At 39.8% G+C, this 24,779-nt stretch overlaps 1 protein-coding gene across 1 annotated transcript in view; it reads left to right on the plus strand.

The window, feature by feature from the left end:
* Positions 1-24,779, plus strand: part of LOC122809688 (von Willebrand factor A domain-containing protein 5A-like) — a gene marked incomplete in the record, with an annotated part of 1,061,360 nt that overhangs the window by 389,161 nt on the left and 647,420 nt on the right. Inside the window, 2 exon segments of the mRNA XM_044081364.1 lie at positions 1,749-1,863; positions 10,703-10,861. Of these exon segments, the coding sequence (XP_043937299.1) occupies positions 1,749-1,863; positions 10,703-10,861 (274 nt within the window).

Consider the following 24,779-nt stretch of genomic DNA (forward strand, 5'->3'; position numbering starts at 1 on the left):
ACACATTTTTCTTAACTCTGATTTATATTTCATAAGACCCACAGTGTCTTTTTTTTTTTTTTTAATTTTGCATAAATATAAGTAATTATTCCATAAGTATGATATTGTTTGAACTGGCTAGGATGAAGTACTCAGGACTATGGTCAAGGAGTGAAGATGAAGATCATTTCCTGAAGAACAGGATTAAAAAGGAGGATACGGCCAATTTGGTTATACAGAAATGACAGGCTAGCAACTAGAACAAAAGATAAGGAGTGGGAAGGCTGAGAAGGCACAGTAAATAGACAGCAAAAAAAGATGATGAGGCCAGGAAAAAGACACAAGATGAAAGGGAAGTGGCAGAAGGAACCAATAAGTATAACAAAGGCTTTTTAGGCATACAGTAGAAAGGAGAAAGGCAGGGGCAGATCGCACCAGGCTGAGTAAAGCTGGAAAGAATATCACAGATGATTTGTAGTTTTCCCTCTTCCCTAAGTAAATTAATATAGAATGCATGGGGGTTTTGACACCCAACAAAGTTAGTGCTGGAAATCTCTTTAATATTTGATAAGCAATTTGGTGAACTCCCATTTTAAAGAGTTGCTTCTGCAAACTTTCATTAGACTAGGATTTGATGGTGTGCCCTGAACCTGCATTTCATATGTATAATTACTTGATAGTAGTTATTTTCTATAAATAACAACATACATGTGAAATTTGTAATTTCATCAAGAACAAAAAATAAAGCAATCCATTCCATTTAATTTAGCTTTGGTTTGCTTCAATTCTGTGAGGTAATCCTTTCTGACAGCTTTCCCTACATTTCATAGTGATGCCTTTCTGCTAAAAGATCTACTTGATTTAGTTACTGAGGGGCTATGCAATTCATTTTCTTTCATCCAGCATTGCTGTTTTATAGAACTTTCATGTTTTTACATAAGTGCATTTACTATTTGGCCTGCTTCTGGGTGTTTTCTGAAACACTTTGGACACAGCATATATAAAGTATGTATTGCCAAATATGTCATTGACTGATAAATCAATATAGTTCAGGATGCAGGATAATTAAACATAACAAGGTGTTATAATAAACAAAGAGACTTGTGCATGCTGGCCCAGGATCTATAATGCAATAAAAAGAAAAGCATGAAACATGATGTAAAACAAAGAATTTTGTTAATATGATTACAGTCTCTTTACCTTTCTCTAGGCTAGGGTCATAGTAGCACTAGACTAAACCCATTAGGTCAAACATATCTTGCCCCAGAATAGATTTTTGCCTTATCTTTGGGGATCCCCAAACATTCCCAGGCCAGTGAAGAGACATAATCATTCCCATGTCAGTCACGTGCCCTCTTCAAATGGAAATGTCAAGAACAACTCCAAAGGGAGACTTGTTAAGATCTATAAAGCACCTGCATTACCTTCTTTTGATCAAAAGGATCAACAGTCCTCTTTGGTTTCAGTGAATTCTGGATCACCATGCTCCTTTCAGAAACACAGAGTAAGTCCAATGTTCATCTAGAGAAACATCATCAGTAATGATTTCAATGTGTTATGTTTTCCTCTTTTCCATTAGTGGATGCCAAGTATGTTTGAACTTGTATCACAGGGTTACATTAGACAGGATGCAATAAGCTAGTAAATCCTTTTTTTGGAGAAAGCAATCAGCATCAAATGAAAAATATTAACATTCAGCTTGCTTATTACAATTTAATGTTTATAAAAGTCATATAAGTTACTTTATAGACATCTTGATTTTTTTTTAGGTTTTTCACACTTGGGATTGGTGAAGGGGCCTCAACATCCCTGATAAAGGGAATGGCAAAAGCTTCTCATGGAAAATATGAGTTCATCACAGGCAAGGACAGAATGCAGAAAAAGGTAAGGATCTAATCACAAAATGAATCTATGAGTTGTTACCAGATACCCATATATATGCTGAAAGCAGAACAGGTATCAACATCAACAAGTTATTTCATTTGACAATGTGGCATTCGGTACCTCTTTCACATAGTTCACCACATCCTGTCTCATATATCATTTTCATTATATTATATATTGTTTCAAATTATGGTAACAGCAACATAATGAATTTGTAATGCTTTATTTCCTATGAACAATGTGCCTACTAGTGAAAATCTGGAATTGATACTCACATGGATATTCTAGTTCAAAATGAGTATCCTATTGAAATAGTACAGCAGACTACCTGGAGTTTTTCAGATGTTGTTATCTGTGTGCAGAATACTTTGACAAGTACGTAACTAGAAGCATAGCTGGTTCAACCAGCACCCTAAATCCAGTACTATCAACCAGCACCTCATCCACTGAGCTGTTAGTGAAGAGCAAAAAAAAATATTGTACTTCACTTTAATAAGTCAATGTCAATCACTTGTTGGCTTATTATAATTAGATCTACGTCTGTCTCAGCTGTTCCACTGAAAAGACAAAAATAAATAAATAAAATTGACCAGATGCATGACACAGCCCTCCCGCCCCAGCCATTTAGATCTCATCACTGTGCTCTGCCACCCAACCTTCCTTATTCATATTAAAAAAATAATTTCTTCTTTTAAATTGTAGCAACCAGTTGCTACTGTTTATAGCCTGTCTGCACTGACTGCTACAACATGCAAGTTTTAGTTTAACAAAATAAAATTCTTCCTTTTAAACTGCGGCAAACAGTTGTTACAGTTTGTACCTAGCCTACACGGAGTGCTATAACAGTCATGTTTTAGTTTAGGTTACCAAAAAAAAAAAAATGTTCATTTTAAACTGCAGTGAAATGCTTGCTACAAATGCAGTGAATCGTTGCTACAATTTATACCTTGCCTGCATAAATCGCTATGGCTCTCATGTTTTAGTTTGCCAAAAAAAAAATTTCTTCATTTTAAGCTGTAACAAACTGCTTACTACAAATGTAGCACACATTTTCTACAGTTTATATCCTGCCAGCAATCTCATCCACACATCTCTAGGTATCACAAAACGTAAAACTAAAACAATGCTATAATAAAGTTACAAAATATGCAGCAAGCACCCCCTTTCAGATCCCACAACTGTATAGCACTAACATGCCTAAATTGGTTAGAACTAACCCATCAACTAACATATGCACAGCTTCTTACCACCTATAAAATTATCTAGCATCTATCTGCTTGTCCAGTACTGAATATCATTTTACATGACTATGTTCCCACTTGGTTATTATGATCCAGTGACCAAAATTGTACCTCTATTGACAAACCTAACAATCTCCTGGGCAAGGTCTGCACTCATACCATGTTGCTAAGGCCTAGAACTCCTTACCTGTGTCCATCAGGTCACTACTCTCCCTCTTGTCCTTTAAAAGCATTCTGAAAAACTTCCTAGCCAAAGTCTGTCTGTATTTTTAACCAGTGTTATCACTTTATGAATAACTTGGTCTATTTTTTTAATTATATATGTTTTTGTATTATTGTTGAAGCTTATAAAAGTATTGTGCTTAAAATGTTTTTGTAATGCATTGTTTTTTTTCTTCCTGGGCCTCCACTGAATTTAATGTCAATAAATAAATTAACACATTTTAGATATTTAGTAATATGCCTATAAATATATAGCAAGATATACACACATAAAACCACAAACATCAGGGCTAGAGAAGCAGTAACATTTAAGAACTTTATTTATTGCTTTTGTTAAATACTAGAACTAAACTTCAACACAATAGAAACAACAAGGACATGCAAGTATTTGAAACTTTCTGTATCAATCACATGACCAGCCACCACTGTAATTTAAAGCACCATACACATTATAGAATTAAAAATAAAGTCTATTTGATGAATACAGTTCTGCTTATTTATCCCGTTTAAAAAGAATGTGAATAGTTTAATTCAAGTCAGGACTACAATCTGCTTTTAATCTTAGTTGCCTTTTGGTTTCCGTTGTCTTCAGTTTAGCTCTGAAATTACCCCTCTCGAGTCTATGGCTTAATAAACAATCACAAAAAGCAAAAACTGTTTAGACTCTCTCTCTCTCTCTCTATATATATATATATATATATATATATATATATATAAAATGTATGTTTACATAGGGTATTATTCAAATATTTCCTTTCCTTTTATAGCATATATGTACACTTTAATTCTCTACTGCAAACACCTAGTGGTCAGATGAAACTAAAATTAAGAACAAGTAGAACAAATAGTTAAATAAAACTATTCCTGTAGATTTACAGGTATATTTGGCATTATTTTCAATAATTAAACCCAAATGTTCTAAATACATATTGGGTCTTCAAAAACAAAACAACATTCCCCATATTCACCACACTTGCTTGTACTCTTACTTTGAGAAAATGGGTTTTAAAATTAATGTACTATCAGTCTGCAACCAATTCTTAAAACTAAAAGCTTTCTTATAGATGAAAGTTGATTTGCCACCTATAATTTGTATGAGTTGATAATTTCCTTGAATTACTTCCAATTTTTAATATTTTTACCTCTAATACTTCTAGTATCTGCTGTCATATTTGAGGAAAAGGACTCATTCAAAGTAATATTGTGATTATTAATATTAAAATTAATACTAATTAAACCATCTCTAAAAATAGTTGGAAAAAATGTATTTCTCTTAGACTATAGGAGGTTGGCATAATGGTTAAGGTGTTTACCTTCCAAACACAAGGTGCAATGCTTGAATCTCCCACAAGGTAATTGGCTAGGCTTAAAATGGCCCACAAAAGCAGATAGCCTAGTACTAATCCATGAGCCTATAGTTTCTTTAGCATTCTTCAGTACAGTAATTTATAACTTGAAATAAATTGCACTGTTTCATGCTGTATAATTACTTTAAACATGAACAGCAATTTAAATGTTCACTTTCTTCAGAGAGCAGGAAAGAAGAACAAAAAGGGATGAAACATCATTGCTGTCTTTTCTCCGTTATGTTTAGAACATAGCATGTTCTTAAAGTGGAGGTCTTCCACTGGATGAGATTTTAAACCAAGGTCCCTTTAGCCTTCACTGCTGGTTGTCATGATGGAGGCAAACATGTAAAGGCATTTTTCCAATGTAAATTAAAGAAACTTCCCCCATATGTTTTGATCAAGTTTCCATAATTCACATATGTCACTATTGTGTCTAAATTCTGAGAAATGTCCAACAGATGTTGTAGGTCAGCTCTGTTAATCAAATACATTTCATTTTCTTCAAGTAGAAACAATCACAGAAGCAAATTCTGGGTATAACAAAAGGATCAGTCATAGTATTAAACTGTCCTCATTACACAGACAAGTCTATACACTTTGCTGTGTAAGAAATTTGTAAAAATTAGTCATGCAGGAAGATAAAATATAAAATGGAAAACTCATGTAATAGATAAGTAATTTTTTAATCTCAGACTTTTACCAAAACTGCTTCTAAAATTTTGTAATGATTTAAGTTTCTAAAATTCCATCAGTTCAATTTTTGTAATATTAATTCAGCTTTAAATAATGTGGTATATATACTTTTGTTACTGGTTTTGATATGGACATTTTATTTGTTTAGTCACCTGTTTTCTTATTTGTACTATTATTTCAATACTATTAACTGTATTATAGTTTGTCTCTAGCTCATATTAGTAGTAGGCAATTTTATATCTGCTGGTAAATGTTTATGTCTTTTATTAATCTGTGTTCGATGTAATTAATCAATTGAATTTTTTTGGTGCAGCACAAAAACTATTTTGTTTCAAATGTTTGTATGCTGAAGGCTGTAAACTGGGGTGAACATTTATGTTTGTTAAATAGTCATCAGCCTACACTCAGCTTGTGTACATATACTGACTTATACATAGCCATATACAAATATAACACTCCTATACCAAATTATAAGCCAGTTTTATAGATGTTGATTTTCACATCTTAACTAAATGGGTTGTGTATTCTGAATAGGAAATTTGCTACCCCATTTTTTTAAAATAAAATAAAGCAAATGGGCATTCAAAATTAATATCCAAAAGGTAACCAATGAGATGATGACTTCCATTAATGCCAGAAGGCAGAAGAATAAAATATGGCTTTAACAAGAAGTCATCAACATTCATTTTTTCGGTTCTCCATTTATCAAAAGTCAAATATTTAAAACGGTGCACAAAAAAAAAAAAAACACAAAAAATTGTTTTTGCTGAGGTACACCACAAAGTTAAATTCTCAGACTTAAGCCACTCAACAACCAGCAACCAGTGCAGCTATAACCTGTAACCAGACCAAAAATATGAATCACTGAAGCTTTTCTAGCCCTTGAGCATAAACGGATTTGCGCCATCACTGAAACAAGGCATAAGGACCTAACTAGTATTCCCCATATTCATGAGTACAGGACCTAGCATTCAGTCAGAGCCTGGGTAACTGATGTGGAGATCCCCATCTTTATCTATATAAATCTAAATGAGAAAAATTAACCTTGAGCACAGGAGTGAGATAATAGAAGCTCTCATAACCATTAATAATACTGAATACCACATTGCTGGTAGTAATAGACCCCTCTCTATGTCTGTTAAGGAAAACAGTGAATATCTTATGTAAACTTGAAGAACTAACAGTTGAAATGAAGACATTAATGCTTGGGAGAACCAATTACCCTTCAGTTGACTGAGACATCACCTTTAGTAAAAGTATTCACAATGTCTCCTTAAACTTATCAACTCACATCTTGAAGCAACTTCTAAAAAACTGTGCAGATTTGTATAATGTACCTATACAAGTAGTATTTTCAAAATGCCTTTCTTTATGATGAATGTAAACTATTGTATAAACACTGAAAATGTGTTAGTCATTGTAAATGTATATAATCATGTAGTCATGTGATAAACTGGTTGTATTTTACTTATTTGCTGCTGAGTTGCTCATGGCTGTTTTGCTCCACTGCAAGCCACTCAAGTGGCATAAAGGGATAAATCCCTGGCTATGGCCTAGCTGACCCAGATTAATTTAGCAGTTTGGGTGACTTATGCAGTGGCCGTATAGGGATGGGCAGTTACATGGAGCTCCCTGCAACAGTTCCTGGTGGGAGACTGGAAGCACTGTCCAATGAGGTGCAGGGTGCTGGACCTCACTGAACCACCTTTGAGCAGGGCAATACATCTCATGTTGCCATTGCATGTTCACCTTTCATATGCAACCACAGATGAAAGTGGGAATGTAAGGTATAGGCCTAAGTGTAAAACTGTCTAGCTGATGGTAATGGCCAAGACTCTCCAAGATGCCCTTAAGTTCCACAGCTGTCCTTAGCTGTTTCAGTATAAGTCCAAGGAGATAGATAAGATGGCAAACCCAGCATGGACATGGGGCATTTGGTAGAAAGGTTGTAACATGACACATGGTGGGGGCAAAAATTGCTCATAAAATTAATCCTTCTCTGTGTATTCTAGATTTATACACTCAAATATGCAGACTGTGTCCATAAATATGCTTCCTGAAAGTACAGCCTCAGAGACAATGTATTAATACTCATTTGGCATGGGGACAGAATCCTTCATATTGGGGAATGATGCAAGGAGATCCTTGCAAAAACTATTTTTAAGCTTATTACTGATCACATGAGTTGAGCCATCAGCAGTGAGATGGTGAAACTCCAGTAATTAGTACTCAGGTCAATAAAGTAGATCCTGATTCAATGTTATGAGCATGTGAACCTTTGAGCTATGACTAAAATATGTCCTTCTGGAACAGTTCACTACACAGTTAATAAACAAATAAATAAATAAATAAAAACCTACAAGAGAAAGTAACACACTTGATATCTTCCTACCTAACTTGCCATCAGTATGCCCTGCCCAGAGAGCATACCCCTCCTCTTAAAATCAGAACACAGCCTTGGCACAGTGTCCAAAAAGTCCAGCTCAACTAAATGTACAAAACTGACATTTTGGGACATAACAAAAGATGACTTACCCCCAATAAGTAAGGCAGTTACCAACAAAAATGAGACTGTACCAAAAACATCCTTGACATAACAGCAGGAGACTCTTCTTCTTCTTCTTCTTCTTCTTCTTCTTCGGGCTTTTCCTGGTTAGTGGTCGCCACAGTGGATCACCTGTCTGCTCATGATTGACAGTGGAGTTTTATGGTGTCGAGCTGCCAACCCAACACCCAACATTCCACAGAAGATAACAGCAGGAGACTGCTTCAAATAATTTTAGAACATCCTTGATAAATATATTGCTGTGCATCTATAACATTTAAATATGGTGAGAGATTTGAAAACAAACCTCAGTAGTGGAAGGTTAAAATAAAATATTTAATGAAAAGAAAATAGTTCTCTCAAAATATAGATGCCCCTTTCAGGAATTAAATTGAAAATAAAGGCCTTCTATGAACTCTGGCTCTCTACCAAATCAAAAAAATAATGTTTAATTGATCACTGTTTTTCAGGAAAAGTCAGCATGATGAGGGTTGGTAGCCAGTTTTCTACACTGAGAGAGGAAATGGATATTTTAGATTACTCTTCATCTCTTTTCCAGCTGCTTTTTATTAGATTCCTAATGACTGCAAACGAAAAAACAATTCTTTTGTCCTCTTCTAATTCTTGGTCTAAAAACAATTGCCTGACGTTCAACACTGACAAATATAGCATAATCACCATCTACAAGCAAATTGTTTCTGCCATATATTATACTGAGAAGGGATTAAGAACTTGTCCACAAATATTTTTTCATAGATTCATAGGTAAGTACTAACCCTTCTGGGCCAATTTAAGCCTAGCCAGTTTCCCTTTTTGTGCTCAAATGAATCTGCCTCATTTGATTAGTTTTACCTTGCCCATCCTATGGTCGATAATTAAACATTACTCCTAATGAGAATAACTGGGATCATACCATAAATAACGTGTGGGGACCCATGCATGAGATAAAGCATTTATGAGTTGCCTCTGTCCATTAGTAGTACAGTAGACAGTCCTGGGGTAAATGTTCTGTTTCCCATCCATAGATCTAAGTTGTGCTTGAATATGGAGATGGATGAACTTTGTTTAATGTAGATTAAAATAGCTTCTTTGATCATACATTTGCCACATCAGTATGAACAGCATTCAGTTTGACTCAGTGGCTCATATGAAAACTTGGAGGAGTTATTAGTTCCTCCATGACTGTCACTGTATCCATCAACCATAAACTGATTTGGATGATTATTGTGGTATCTCCGTTGTCTCTGTGTTCCTAACAAACTTATGCTTCTACTTTAGACGGTGCAGAGGTTCATTGTAAATAGGAATGATGGGCTAGGAAGTCTCTTTTAGCCAGATAAGTTAGAAGATTTACACCCCCTTTCCCCAGTCTTGTATCATCTTCTGAGAAGCAAACTATATTTCTTATTTAGGACTATGAAACGTCCACTTATATTTGAGACTCTGAAAAAATAGACGAGAAGGCTAATGCATACAAATGCACTTAATCTAAACATTTCTGTTAACAGCACAAGCAGGCATGACGTGATCATCATCCAACTCCCATACCTGTGAACTAAAACTGCACTCTTTAAAACAGCTTCAGCCTTTCCCAGCATTAAAAATGAATTAGATGATTCAGCAGAGATACTTAATATTCTAGCATAATGCATCTTTGTAAAGCTCTACAAATGTCACTAGGCCACAAGTTAACTACCAATCTGTGAACAGTTAAAGTTATGTATGTTGAAATATGGATGCAAGTGGAATCTACAGTATATGAGGCCATTAATTACAGTACACTATTGTGTCATCAAGTTAAACCCACTGCAATGTTATCTGTGATTTGCTGTACCTCAGCAAACATTATACTGCCCTTGTTAAGCTATGAACCGATGGTTAGAAAGCTGAAGGAAACAATGGGAAAATTAGCAGTCTTAGCTGCACAAGTAGTTTTATGAGTTTGATTCAAAGCAACAACCCCTTTTTCTTTCAAGACCCAAATAAATAGTCATCATGTGACAATGGCTTTTAATCATATTTCAAGATTTACTAAAAGTATATTAAATTACCCCATCTGAATAACTAATATTTAGGTAATATAAAGCAGATATTTCCTAAAAAATGTATGCTTCTAGAAACACATTAAATATCTTTGGTCATATAGAAATATCTTACGGCTTTGTTATTGGCAATTCATTGTTCTGAAATAGAGAATGCAGTTTGAAACCTGTCCTAAATTTGATTAAATATGAGACAAGATGGTAGGAACAGAGTGCCCATGCCTCTCAGTTTTCCAGAATTTTTTAGAATGTCCAGATTTTCAATCTGTTTCTCATAAATTTTGTCTTTTCCTGGCAAACCATTGAAGATTGAAGTCACTAAATAATGACAGTTTGTTATTCTAGCAATGTCCTAAGTTTATAAGACAAATATTTAAAATCTGTCCCTGATTTTGGGCCTGTCACCCCCCTCCCCATTATTTTTTGCTTTGTTCAGAATTATTGTCCTAAGAGGTTTAAAGATGTGGGAACACCTCCTGCATAGTGTAAGACACAGCTATTACCAGGATGCTACCACATATCAGCACATCAAAATATGTTTTACTCTTATAACTTGTGTTTGATTAACTGATTCATTTACTGTAATATGTGGTAAATATAACACAGAAGCATTGAAGAATTAATAGTTTGAGAATAAATATTTGTGAAGGCCAGGAAGAGTTATAAGGTTTGTTTAACTAAGGATACATCATAGTATTTTGTGTTTTCATTCCATGTACTGATTTATATGTACTATTTGGTTTTCAGGTTTTAAAATGTTTAAAACTGGCCTACCAGCCAAGTGCTACTAATATTTCCTTGGAGTGGAAGGTTCCCAGTGCAGTGGAACCATTAGTTGTTCCCCGGGTTCCAGAGGTTGTGTTCCATCAGCAGAGGACAGTCATCTATGCCCAGCTTAAGGAACTGGTAAAGTACTCATTCCTTTGATACTATAAATTAATAATCTTTGTGGCAGTAAGCAAAACTCTGCTTCTCTTTATAAATAGTTCAGTAGTGTTACATGGATGCAGATTTTCTATAGTTAAGTAGTAGTATCTTTTATCTTTTATATATTCACAGTTGTTCAGTTTATTAAGTTAACTACTCACTTTACATATGCACAAATGCATTAATTGTTTTTTATACCAACTGCATTCTTCTCATTACATTAATATAGTATTAAACTATTAACACACATCATGTAAAACAACAAACAATCAAAAAGAAAATATGAGTTCACAACCCAAAATATAATATATGAAAAAATTTGACTAAGCACTTTGGTCTATATTAAGTACACAGCCAACATCATGAGAACAAATACACCACAAAAAATAAAACTCAGGCTAATGTTCTAGGCTTTCTAAGGGGAAAAAAATCAAAGAATAATCCTGCTATGGTAGGAGTATAAATAAAGGCCAGGATTCAATAAAGCTTACATGAAGCTAAACTCAGTGTAAGAATAGTGGCACGGCTCAAACATGGAGTTTGGAGCCTGTGAGATTCAGTAAACAAGGCTGAGGGTGTGCACGAGCCTCCCAACACTATTCTAACATGGACACCATGGAATAATGCTAATCACCTAATTTACTGGTGAAAACCATGCAAATGAGGTGAATTAGGGATTCAGCAAGCAAACAGGCATCCGTGTTGGAGCCATGTCCGCTGCAGAAATGTAATCGGTTACTAACCGTGTACATTTCTGTAAAATTCAAAACGGGGGAATGACAGCTCAAAATAAAGCATGTATTATGAGTATTAGGCATGCCAATGGCCAAAAATATGGCAATTGGCATACAAAACTGTTTCAAAATTATAAAAATCAGAGTTTATTTTTTTAGCAGATTTCAGCCGTTTAAGCGTAGCGCAGTGGAGTGCAAACAAGATTGTGCAGAAAATAAAAAAAATGTAAAAAGACAATTTTATGTGAAAGATAAATGTTGCTATTATAAGTGACAGCAGGCAAACTCATAACAATAACAAGTAACAGTGGTAGCTAAGGACATAGTCTCCGGTGTAGTGGTGTAACTAGGGTCTAAGGCAGTGGGGTATGCAAATGAGCTAAATTCATTGAATAGCAAAATGGGAGATCATGTCCGCGTGTACCTAACTATGTGGTGGTGTAAGCAGGAGAAGCAGCTGACATGAAAAATGGGGTATGTCATGTTTGGTGTAAGCACATTGGAGCTCAGCAGCTCCTATTTGTGCTCAGCTAAGCGAGGTGATGTGTCTGAGGCTGCTTAGCTGTGCTTAGCTCCTTCAAAAAGTGATGAGTGTGTTCATGTCCAGGGGAGGGCCTTTGCTGCTCAGCAATGTTTACACTTTCTGAAACAGTTTGTGTGGAGCGCCACAGGGCTTAAACACAGTGGAAATTAAAAAAAAATAAATAACAGAATAAAGGTAATGAACTACAAATCACTAATACAGACTGTGCCACTCACAGTGACCCATTCAAACCCCTCAGTAATATAGCTGGCAGGAGGAATGTATCATAGTCAGCCAATCACACAGGCAGCATCTGCAGCACACCATATAAAGTATCCAAACACCTTTCAGTCTGTTTTTTTCCCACAAAAACTGCACCATTGGTGTACACACATGGGGATTTTAAATGACAAAATGTTAGAGGCTACTGCTGCTTTGTTACATCTGTACATGCTACAGAGCGAGGGCAGTGATGAGGATGATGCTGACAACTGTCCCAGACCAAGGGCGAGAAGAGTGTTCAGACCCAGGGTAACCTTTCAGGGGCTACATGATCTGGAGATAGTAGAGCACTACAGGGTGGACAGGGCATACTACAGCAACTCATTGAGCTGTGCCGGCCTAACCTCAGACCCAGAACCAACAGAGGGGAACCCATCCCAGTTGAAACAAAGGTATGTGTAGCCGTAAGAATACTAGCTACAAGTACTTTCCAAAGAACTACTGGGGACATCATTAGGGTCTCACAGGCATCTGCATCCAGGTACTCCACCAGTTCCTGGATGCCATGCGAACACATGCCAGTGAGAACATTTATTTTCTCAGCACCCCTGAGGAGAGGACCAGCAATATGCATCTCTTCCACCATGTAGCAGATTACCCAGAGGTACTGGGTGCCATAGACTGCATGGACATGCACATCAAGGCACCACCCAGTGAAGAGGGTAGAGTCTATGTCAACTTCAAGGGCTATCACTCCATCAACTGCCAGGTCATGTGCAATGCCCAGGGCATCATCGTGAATGTGTGCTGACAGCCCTGGTAGTTATCATGACTCCATATTTGGGATGCCTCACAGCTGTACAAGGCATTTGCCAAGGGGGACATCCCATATGACCATCTGGTGGGGGATGCTGGCTATGTACTGGAGATGTGGATGATGACACCCATCAGAAATGTGCACATACACGCGCACACACACACACACACACACACACACACACACTTAAGAACACCATAATGAGGCACACACACAAACCAGGAACATTGTAGAGCATGTGTTTGGGATGCTCAAGTCATGGTTCCGCTGCCTTGATATATTTGGTGGAGCCATGTAGTACTCTCCAACCACATGTGTACACATGTTCATAGCATGTGTCATGTGGCACAATATGATCCTGCAGAAACAGCTCTGGCAAAAACATCACAGGGAAGGGCCACATAGCCCTCCACCAGTACCAAGGTCCCCACAGGCACAGGGGGATTTGGAGGAAGAACCCCCTGTTCCTGCTCTTGTAAGCAATCAGAGGCATACCCAGTATGCCCAGGCTTTGGCAAAGAGGCAATGCATAGCACACACACTGACACTGTAAGAACCCAGGGAATGACACTTCTCTCTGACTCGCACACACAGTAAAATGGATGCCACACACATCACACTATCTGTACCTTACCTTGTATAGGCTGTGTACTACGTGCATCTGACAGAGTCAGCCCTTAAGCACTGTCCTCACAACTGCTGCAGGCACAAGGTAAGTCAGTCTTCTTAACAATAAATGAATGGTGTAGTACATTGTGGTTGCATAGCTATGGTATTGCTGCATGCATGCAAGGGAATGGGGTGGCCTACTGGGATAGCAGCAGACAACCGACAGCTATGTGGGACAGCAGGAAATCCACCCAATACTGGCTTCCCCAGAGTATGCAGTAGTCCCCTAGGTGATATATCTCACTGCAGCATATGTGGGGGGGGGGGTAACTAAATGGCTGTTATAGGTCATGTGCATGGATGTCAATGTGGGGATCCCATACTCACCACTCAGTATCACCCAGCAATTCATCCACAGAAAACCATAAAGAAATGTCTGGCAAAGGCCCACAAATGGGGAAAATGATGAAATATTCCCCTACAGACTTATACAGTGATATCACAGCAGGTCTTGCAGTTGCATTAAGGATCTGAAGGGTAAGAACCATTACAATCTAACCTGTGGTCTTTAGTGATATGCCTGTATTCTCCAAAACAGGTACAATACTAAGCTAAATGGAAACAAAATATAAAGACAACATCAGCTCAGTCTGTGCAAATGTGTACAGCTCAGTCTGTGCAAATGTGTACAGTTGACAGGTGTGCCCCCCCCCCAACACACCCAAGTTCCCATAGAAATGCAGTAACATTAATGTTTGTAGGGTATTAGCAGCAGAGCACACATTCTCAGGTCTGTCCCAGTCAACTTTATAACTTGTTGCATGTTCACAATATCCAGGGGTTAATGAGCTATGTATATGTGTGGTTAATACTGTCAGGATGTGGCCAGCACTTACTCCTGGCTGTCGTGTCTTAGTGGCCTAGGTACAGTACTGTGGTTGACAGGATCCATGTTCCAAGAACTGCAGTGCCAGCTATTTTGAATGTCAGCTACACCTACGGTAGGAGTTGTACACACTGTCCAGATGTCAATATCTGTTACAGCAGGAAAGCTGGACAGGTCAGGTACAGGGGGCCACACATATGGATAGTACACAGCTCGGAGTAACCTACACAGTGCCTAGCATACCTCTCAACTGTACAGACTTTTGGCAGAATGTCCAGAGGTTTGCACCATATTTCTTGTCTGTTTATCAAGAAATTGTGGTTTTCTGGTGAATCTTTGGCAAATCACGAAAGACTAAAGTCAGAAAATAATGACAGATTGTAGTTTCACACTTCATACCCTTTAAAAAATGCATGCTAATGCAAAACCTGTTATTGTTTCACCTTTCTAGGTTTGTAAGGCCAGTAGTTAACATCGGTCCCTATAGTTAGGCCTTTTTCTCCCAATTACTTATGGCTTTGTTCAGATGTCTGGCTCTAAGAAGTTAAGAGGTATGGTGCCTAGTAGGACAGCAGGTACATGAGGTCAGTGTACTGCCAGGTTACAAAAGGCTGCCACCTTACTGTGTCAGCACTGACAACATGTCACTGGCCAACATACATACCCCTGGAATGACAGGTTGTCACAGAAGGAGCCCAAGTATGCCTTGTATATCTGTTCTGCTTATCCTAACATTGCATTCGCCTGTCAACTATTTGCAAAAAAAGAAAGGGTCATGCCAAAACATCAATGGCATACAGTGGAGAAGCAGACGTCATACCCATAAGAGAAAGCAAGCAAATACCAAACTGGTCTCCCAACTGTCTATGTTTGGCAGAACACTATTAACACCCTGTCCCCATGTGTGGGCCTTTGTCTGACTGTCATATATGGGCCTGTCCAAATGTCAGTCTGTGATGGTTTGACAGCTAGGCAAGCATGTAGCCTCATCATAACATAGTAGCACAATCCATCTGAGGATCACAGCAGATCTAGTGGTACATTGATGGACAACCTGCTAAACAGGTACATGCAGAGGTGTGAAGCCCATAATCTTGTGTGTGATGTTACAGCATTCACCCTGCTCACACCAGAATTACAAGTACATAACAGCAGCTACTGTGGGCAAAGCCTGTGACTAGACTACAGAAGGACAAAGAGACACACATAAGGGGAAGGGATCTACTGGCCAGACAAATGGAGAATGTGCACACCAGACCAAATTGAGCAGTAACATAGGTGCCCTGCAGTGTATGGAGTCAGTAAACATCATCTGCAAATACCCAACACACACCCATGTAAGTGGAGGTCTGCAATAAAACAAAAACCCAAACAAAGGACACCTCAGAGGTAAAACACATGAGAACTCCACAAACCTACACACCACAGACCATCCATAGTCCACACACTAGGGTCTTGCAAACACTATAAGGCCTTACCATACACCCAGCGTATTATTCATAGAAGACTCCACTGTGAGACACACAGATGTGCCTTTCACCAGGCAGGATAAGGAGACACTCACAGTTACTTGTCTGTCAGGTGCCATAACCTGCCATATCACACATGCACTGAAGTCACCCCAAAACAGGTACAGGTATCACTCCGGCCTGGACCACGGCAGTGTGAACAATGTCAGATGCACCTCCCTGGACTATAGGAAGAGAGACATGGTTCAGCTTGCTGAATATGTGTCCCATGCAGGTATGTCTCTAGCCTTAAACATCATTCTGCCATCACCCAGAATGATGGCTTAATATAAACAGAAATTGATTGTCAGTAATACATGGCTCACTTATTGGTGTCATCCTAGGGGGATCCACTGCCTGGCAGCCTGGGAACATTTGATTGACAGACCTCGCTGCTTTGTTAGAGATGGCCTGCACCTGTCTCACTTGGCTTTCAGGACTCTGGCAAAGGCCCTTACCCTCCCCCCGCAGTGCCTTTGTAGGGAATGTCATGGGGTCCATATTACCAATATAAAACACTCAACAAAACTAAAATTCATGGCCATGCCACTAAACGCTAAGAGTCTAAACAGGAAAATGCACTCATTGCAAGCAGTCGTAACCCTGGAATATGGTGACATTTGTGCACTCGCAGAAACCTGGCCCACAGCCATGGAGATAAACCCATCCTTAACTGATCAGTTATCCTATCACACATCCAGACCCCAAAATGTGGATAGCAAAGCCAAAGGAGGTGGAGTATAAATATATATTAGGCAGACACACACCTCCAGACTGGTCAAACAGTCTGACACATACAAAACACTCCAAATGCAGTCAACTGTTGACAAGACCCCTATGTAAATTATACGTAGCTACAGGCCAACATATCTGACTCAAGACACCCACCTCACACATCTGGACCTCTACAAATCTATCAAGATTCCACCCGTTACCCTGATCCTGGCTGACTTATATTACCCAAACATTGATTGGAAATCCAACCATGCCAGAACAGAAATGTACAGAGATTTCCCCTTTTTATCAGTGCTACATCCTTAGGACAGTCACTTGATACCCCCACAAGATGTGATACCTATGTTAGACTTGGCAGTAACCAACATGATCAACCGCTGCAGCACCCCTATGGTATCATCCTCCCTGGCAAGATCTGACAGAAAAGCAATCATGTGTCATATCACCATCTCTCCTAACCCCCATCTAGCCATGGTAAAAGGAAAATGTCCCACAGGCTGATAACAACCACCAGAGGGGTGGTATAAACAGTTGAACAGCCCCCTACCCCACTACAGGAACAGGCACCAACTTCCAAATGTACACAAAACTAGTATGCCAGCATATAGATAGAGATGCACAGAATCAGGAATACCTGAAAGGACAACATCAATGTCTGCAAGGGAGAGTAAACCTGTCCAAAAACTTCTGCAATAAAGGAACTATATAATAAAAGGGTAACATTGCTGTCCAGGACCGAGATGGAGCAGTTGCACAATTGAAACTAATCACCGCTTAGCCTGAACAAACAAATTAGAGCACCAGTGAAATCCACTAAAGGCAACTCCAAGTCCAAATTGCCCACATCTAAGACATACAATCATAAGGCATTCCTCACATATGCCTGCATTCCCAAAGGAAGCTCCCAGATCTGTGCAGAACTGGTGGTCAAGGACACCACATACACAAATGTTGTAGAGATATCCAATCCACTGGCTGACAGATTCAGTGGAAATGTCTCCCCTCTGCCCCCTATCAGGAAAGCAGGACATCCCCAGTACCTGAACACAAAACCCTTATCACTAGGGAACAGGTCATCACTGCCATCTCATATTCAAGAAGACAGCCTCCATGGGACCTGAATACATGCCAGGCTGCAACCTACATGAACCCAGGCAAGAACTGGCAGTATAGGTTCATAGGTGTGTACTAGGCTAATGGCCCTGGAGCCTTTACAAGCCTAGACCATAGAAGTGCCTTGGCATCGTGCCACCTGAGGTTAGCTCCCAGTGCTTATATCAAGTAGAGCCACTGGAGTGATCCCCGGGATGAATTTTCTATTTCCCATTCACTCATCAAGATTTCTCTTGAAGAGAGCAAGTGAGGTGCTCTGCTTGACATGTATAGGAAGTCTATTCTAGAGCATGGGCAGTCTCTGGCTTATGAACCTGACCCTCCAGAATGTTCTGTTGATTGTGGTAAGTCTCTGGAGCATACATGGATATTATGACCTCTTTGTCCCATCATTACACACCCTACACACCCAAAGCCTGAGTACTGTCTATGTTACAGCCGAGCGGCGGACAGCCACTGTCATCCCTTTACACCAAAGGGGAATGTTCACTGATCTAGGAGATGAAAAACCCATTAGCCTCACTAGCCTGATCTGGAAGGTCATGCAATAGATTATCGTGGATCTCATTAACACGGCCATTGGCAAAATCCAAATGCATTACCCTACACAGCCTGCCATTCTCAGGGGAGGTATGTCAGTGAACTCTGGTTGACTTCTCTGAGGCAGCTAACAAAAAGGCATGGATGAGGGAAAGATGGTGCACTCTGGCCACCTTGACCTGGCCAAAGCCTCACACACTATTCTCCACTTGCCCATAGTACGTGAACTCTGTCAACTAGGCAGCAATCCATATGTTACTAGATGGGTATCAAACTGGTTCATTGATAGAACCCAGATAGTCAAATGCAGAAATTCCATCAAGGCTGGTTTGGAAATGGCCTTGTATGCCAGACACAGGTCACCTATGATCAGTCTGTATGAGACTGAGTACAGGGACAGGGATTTCAGCCTATCTGTACAGGATAGGTGTTGCAGACCCTGGATTTTCCTGGTCAAGAACCTCTGTGGTCTCTGCAACTGCTGCATTTGCTTGGACAGGTACATGCCAAAGGAGCCATTGTACTCAGTAATGGGTCTGATAAGGGTTGAGTACAAGGATGTTATAGCTTCCTGGTGTCTGGATGACATACTCTTATTTGTGAGGTGGGCCATGTAGGCAACCTTCCATACAATGGTGCCAATGCAGTGGGAAACTGTCAGGCTGCTATCAACCTTGGTGCACAAGTCACCTCACATCTGATTGCATGCTCAGTACATTGTTATTACTATCATAATTAGTGTGGATGACATCTACCACAACAGGGAAAATTATGCATTTCCTGTCATTCAGTTTGAGGCAATGCTTCTGGCACCAGTCATTAATTTGGGTAAGAGCTTCTTGGAGGATGCTCACATCAGCAGGGGAATGTAAGACACTGGCCAGCTTACTGTCATCTGTAAACATTGTCAGCCACAAACCATTGGTTTTGTCTTGAACCTCAGAAATGTATATCTGAAACAGTAGAGGCACCCAGATCAATCCTTGGGGTACAACACTTTTTAAGGGTCTACTTCTAGAGGTAGCTTCCACTACTTTGACCAAGTGGATACTAGCATTGCACCAGTTAGCTACCCATCTGATAACATACAAATTGATGCCTACCTGTGTAGGATTATGTATCCTGGCTGACTGGGGATTATTGTCAGAGGTTTTGGCTAGGTGAAGGTAGGCAGTATGCACCGTCTTCAGTCATCCATGTGTTTGTTGACCTCTTCAAAAAAGTTAATTAGGTTTAACCATTCTGATCTCTCTTTGACAATACCACACTGTGTGGGCTCAAGTATTTTGAGGTTGACAATGTCCCTGTTTATAAGGTCCTTTATAATGCCTTCCATGCCCTTGCAGATCAAGGTAGTTAGGCTGATGTGCATATGATTGGCTGGGTCAGTGGATTGCTCTGCATTTGCGTAGTAGGATGACAGTGGCTACCCTCCATGTAGATGGGATGACACGGGTGGTCAGGCTTTGGTTGACTACAGTGTGTAATGGAGCTGAGAGCTCATGCCTGAGTTCATGTAGGGATGGTATCAGGCCCCATGGAGACTACAGTTTGTTGCCTTTGAGAAGGAATTATGGACCTGCTCCCTGATGATGAGGGAAGGGGGCAGGTGATGTGCATGTCCTTGTGTACTGATGGGGAGGAACAGGGGAGAGAGGTTTTCACTTAACCTCTCTGCAGCAGGTTGACTATATCTATGTTGTATGTATATGTGGTGTTACTGATCACCATTACAGAGCAGATTTGGGTGTTGCTTCTGAGATTGCAGACATATGTGAGGAAGACCTTGTGATTGACCCTGGTGGATGTGTCCAATTTGCACTCAAAGTTAGCTTTAGGGTAATTCACCTGTGACCTTATTTGATTGATCAGACAAAGGTGACATTGCTTCCAATTTGGCATCTGCTCCATCTTGACCCTGTCCAGAAAATATTTCCACTTATTATGGAGTTTGTGTATTGCTGCTGTCCACCACAGAGGTTTACCCTACTTTGAGGGAGATAATTTTGCCCTGTCAGGAATTGCTGAGTCCATACAGCTGTGTAGATACTCATATAGTATTTTGGTGTAGGCTTGTACATTACTGATAGTTCCAACTGACAGGGCAGTGGCTGTAAAGCTACTTATACATGCTCTGAGGAGATTTATAGTCAGTTTTGGAAAATTGACCTTGTCAAGGGGGACAGGGGCATGATGACCTCAAACGTGATTGCTTTATTGTCAGATATTACCAAGGAGGATGACACTGTAAGAATGGGTATATATATATATATATATATATATATATATATATATATATATATATATATAAATATATATAAATATATATGTGTATATAACGCCAGCAATGTGTGATTTTCCAAGTTTACCTTTACATACCCAAAAATCACAAGTGCAATCTTTCGTATGAGTGAATCCAAAGTGTGAAACACAAAACCACAACAGTTTCCGATGTTCGTAAATCAGCAAATGGAAAAGCAGATCCACTGATTTTCAAAGAAAAAAGTCGAATACAAATTGTAATGCAGGGGGCAAGCCCCCTGCACCCCCACACCCCCTACTTTAATATAATAACTCCAAGATCCCCACTATAGTGCAATCTGCACCCAAAATGCCGAATCTGCAATGAGTGAATGTCACTGTGCATTCACTCATTGCACACTCAAATCATTTTTCTTTCGATTTTTAGGAACTTAACAAACATCCTTTTGACCATATGGCATTCACCCATGTGCAGAATGCACATATAAAGGTAAACCAATTTTCCCCTTATGTTAAATGACTGTAATGCATGATATGTTTATAAAAGCATTACAAATTCACACAGCTCAGATGTTATGGAGGTATGTTGCTGTGATTGCAGTGAACAGGGTCCTGGGTTCAAGACTTGGTACTGATGGATTTTGTCATTAATGTTAAATGACCATAATGCATGATATGTTTGTAAAAGCATTACAAATCCCAACAGCTAGGATGGTGTAGTGGTATATTGCTGCGGTTATAGTGCACAGTGTCCTGAGTTTGAGACTTTGCAGGGCTGACTATTTTGTTGCTGGGCAGAACAAGGACTGATGGAGACAGAGTGATTAAAGCACTTTTAAACAGTTCTAAGTGGGTTTGCGTGGTTTTGCATGAAGCTAGGTGATGCTAACAGACGATTAAATCCTCTTAGCTTCTCTTGGCGGTGCTTATTCCCGCTTACATCCGTGCTAATTTTAAATAAAAAAAAGAAAAAAGGGTGATAGGAAAGTGCTGAAATGGGGCCAAACAGGGGGTAAAACATTAGGAAAAGCAGCCATGGATGTGCAGGATGGGTGTAAGAAAGGACCATAGCTCTACATTTCTTCTGCAGTAACAGCTGTGACTGATGTGGAAAATTTGAAATTTACAGCCTCACGCCCCACAGGGAGAGGTGTTGGCAACATACATTTGTAGATTAATTTGAGTGTAGATTGATTTAACTCACTGGACATGGGGGCAAAATGTAGAGCTGTGTATGGGGCAATGATTTTTTTGCAGGACAGATGCCCCCTTTTTTTTAATTAAGGTGAGAGTGGGATGTTGGAGAAGGGCTGTAGGTATGTTTGGGGAGGTAGGTTGGGTAGGATAGGTTGCATTCACAGACAGACAAGACACACAAGACAACAGACAGGGGCAGTATATGACACATGAGGGGGGTAAACACCTTGGACGGGGAGGGTGGCTGGGAATCAGAGGCCTATGAGCCCCCAAATGGATGCAGTGGGAGTGAGGTCACCACCCATGGGCAGTCACCACTGCACCTTCACAGCCTCAATGGTGGCGGTGCTGTGGGCTGGACAACAAGGGCAGCCTGCCCCTCCAGGTGTGCTAGGTGGCCCTCCATCTGGCACAGCCATCCATCCAACTCAGAGTGATGACACTGCACACCATACTACGGAACTTGTGGCAGGTGATGGGCTCCTCTCTGCACCTGCCCCCGGGGGAAGGCTCCTGTCCCCTGAGGCAGTTCCACCCTAAGGTGATGCAGGACCGGTGGGAGGAAGAAATGCCAGTTGGGTCCCAGATGTGCTGGGACCTGGTTCCATGCCCAGAAGAGGCGGGACAGGTGGATCAACTGGGATCTGCCTTTCCAAACGTGCTATGGTATTGAGGTTTTCCAAAATATATTGGTTAGTCATGAATAAAACATTTCAAAATTAGTTATAACAGCATGCATGGGTATTCCAATTAACCCAAAACAACAGATATGAAACAGTTGCATATCAAACAGAACACATGCATAAATGGAACAACAGTAAGCATTTTAACAGCATACAAGTTACATGGACAGCAACACACCACCAATAATGGCATTTGAACAAGGTATGTTAATATTCAACCAATTAAATATATGATCAATAATAGAGCACATATCTCAAAAATAGGTTTTGAGAACAACATATTCGTAGTGTATGAATAATGATTATTGATGCAGATGAGGGGGTGGGTGAGAGAAAAAAGTCCATTAACAACTGCATAGGCTTCTACTTTTCATAACAGTACTGCTCAATACTTTACAGGTCTGCCCTCACTTTACATCTACCTGTGGCCCATAGCTTCTGTAGCACATACATACCTGTTAAATTGTCAACATGGAATGGTATGGAGCAAACTGTGACAGCTCTGGGGACATGACTAGAGGGGACTCATACATGTCAGGGTTACATATCTGACAAAGAAGGGGTACCCTGCACTGATGTTGTGTGAGTGTGCTACTGGCATGCTTCACCTGGATTCCTGTCTGTGTCCAAGGTTATTGGCAGCAGTGCCCACTAGCCATGACAGTGTGACAGTTAAGAGACATGTGTCAGGAAGAGTGCATGGTGTATGTACCTATCCTGATGTCATTTGCCACTATTGGGTTGTACAGTGGAACAGTTGTACACAGTGTATTAATATGCCCTTCATACAGCTACTACAATACATTTGTTTACCTGTAAGACCTGTGGAGAAAATATCTGTTAACACTACCTGACTGTTTCTATAAATATTCAAGATTTCTTGAGTGTATATATGCACACATCTCAGTAACACTCCCTGGATTCAAACTATCTCTGGGTGTGCAAAGCTGAACAACAAACCGATTTCTCATCACACTGAGCTATTGGGGAGCTACTGTCCCATGTTTATCTGATTTCTGCCTAATACCCTGTTGGTTAGCCAGTCTGACCTTGTAATCCTGTGATTCATGCATAACAGATAGTTAGTGTACTGTTTATTAATCATTTGAAATAATACAATCTGGAAAGCAAATGTTAGCACAAGTGCAGAACATATTTCATTTATATCTTGTTTTACAGCTCCACAATCTATAGTTTTGCTTAACAGCTAGTTCTCAGAACAACCTCAGTTAATGTGTGCTGTGAAAGCCATATTTGCTGTGAAGAAGCTGTACACATTCTATTTCTACAACAACATACCAGAGTAAACACAGCAGTTTGTGTTATAAGTTTTTATTTTACTTATATAACACAGTGGTTTAGTGCTGCCTAGCCTGTAGATCAATATTAATCTGGCAAACTTTTATTTATTCATTAGACACAGAACACACTACACCTACTGGCAGTAAACAATTTACTCCTTCTTATTTATTTCACTATATACTGCAAGGTAGATCTGTATTCACCAGCCTGTTGGTGCAGCTTTGTCAGTCTGTTGGCATGAGCCTCAGCATTGCTAACCCTCTCTGCTGTAGCTGTAGGGGGGAAAACAAACATTATGCATACCTGTCTAACACATACTCAGGCTAGAATTTGGTACAGCTATGGATGAGATACTTACAAACTACTGGAGCACTCCATGCCCAAGCATCTTGGATCCACTGGGCCAAGAACTCCTCCTTCCTATGCTTTAGTTCAGCATAATGATGCTGTACCTGCTCACCAGTTCAGGGGATTCCAGTGGCACTGGTGAGGTCATATGTCAGGCAGTCCCAGGCCTCTGCTTTGTACTGAGAGCCCTGGTACTATCCCTGCAGCAATCTGTTGTCATGGTGTTCTATGAGGAATTCAGCCATGACCCTGGACTCCAGAATGCACCAGTGCTGCGGCCAAAAACGCACTCCTTCTCCAACACCAGACATGGTTCCTGCACAGAGCAAACTACAACAGGTTCTGGCTGTATTCCCACCTGTGTGGTTTAAATAAGGCCATGTTCTTTCCCTTTGCCATCATTGGACCACTCTGAAAA

The sequence above is a fragment of the Protopterus annectens genome, chromosome 8.part0, assembly GCF_019279795.1.
Source record: "Protopterus annectens isolate FY-2018-M chromosome 8.part0, PAN1.0, whole genome shotgun sequence".
Lineage (NCBI taxonomy): Eukaryota > Metazoa > Chordata > Ceratodontiformes > Protopteridae > Protopterus > Protopterus annectens.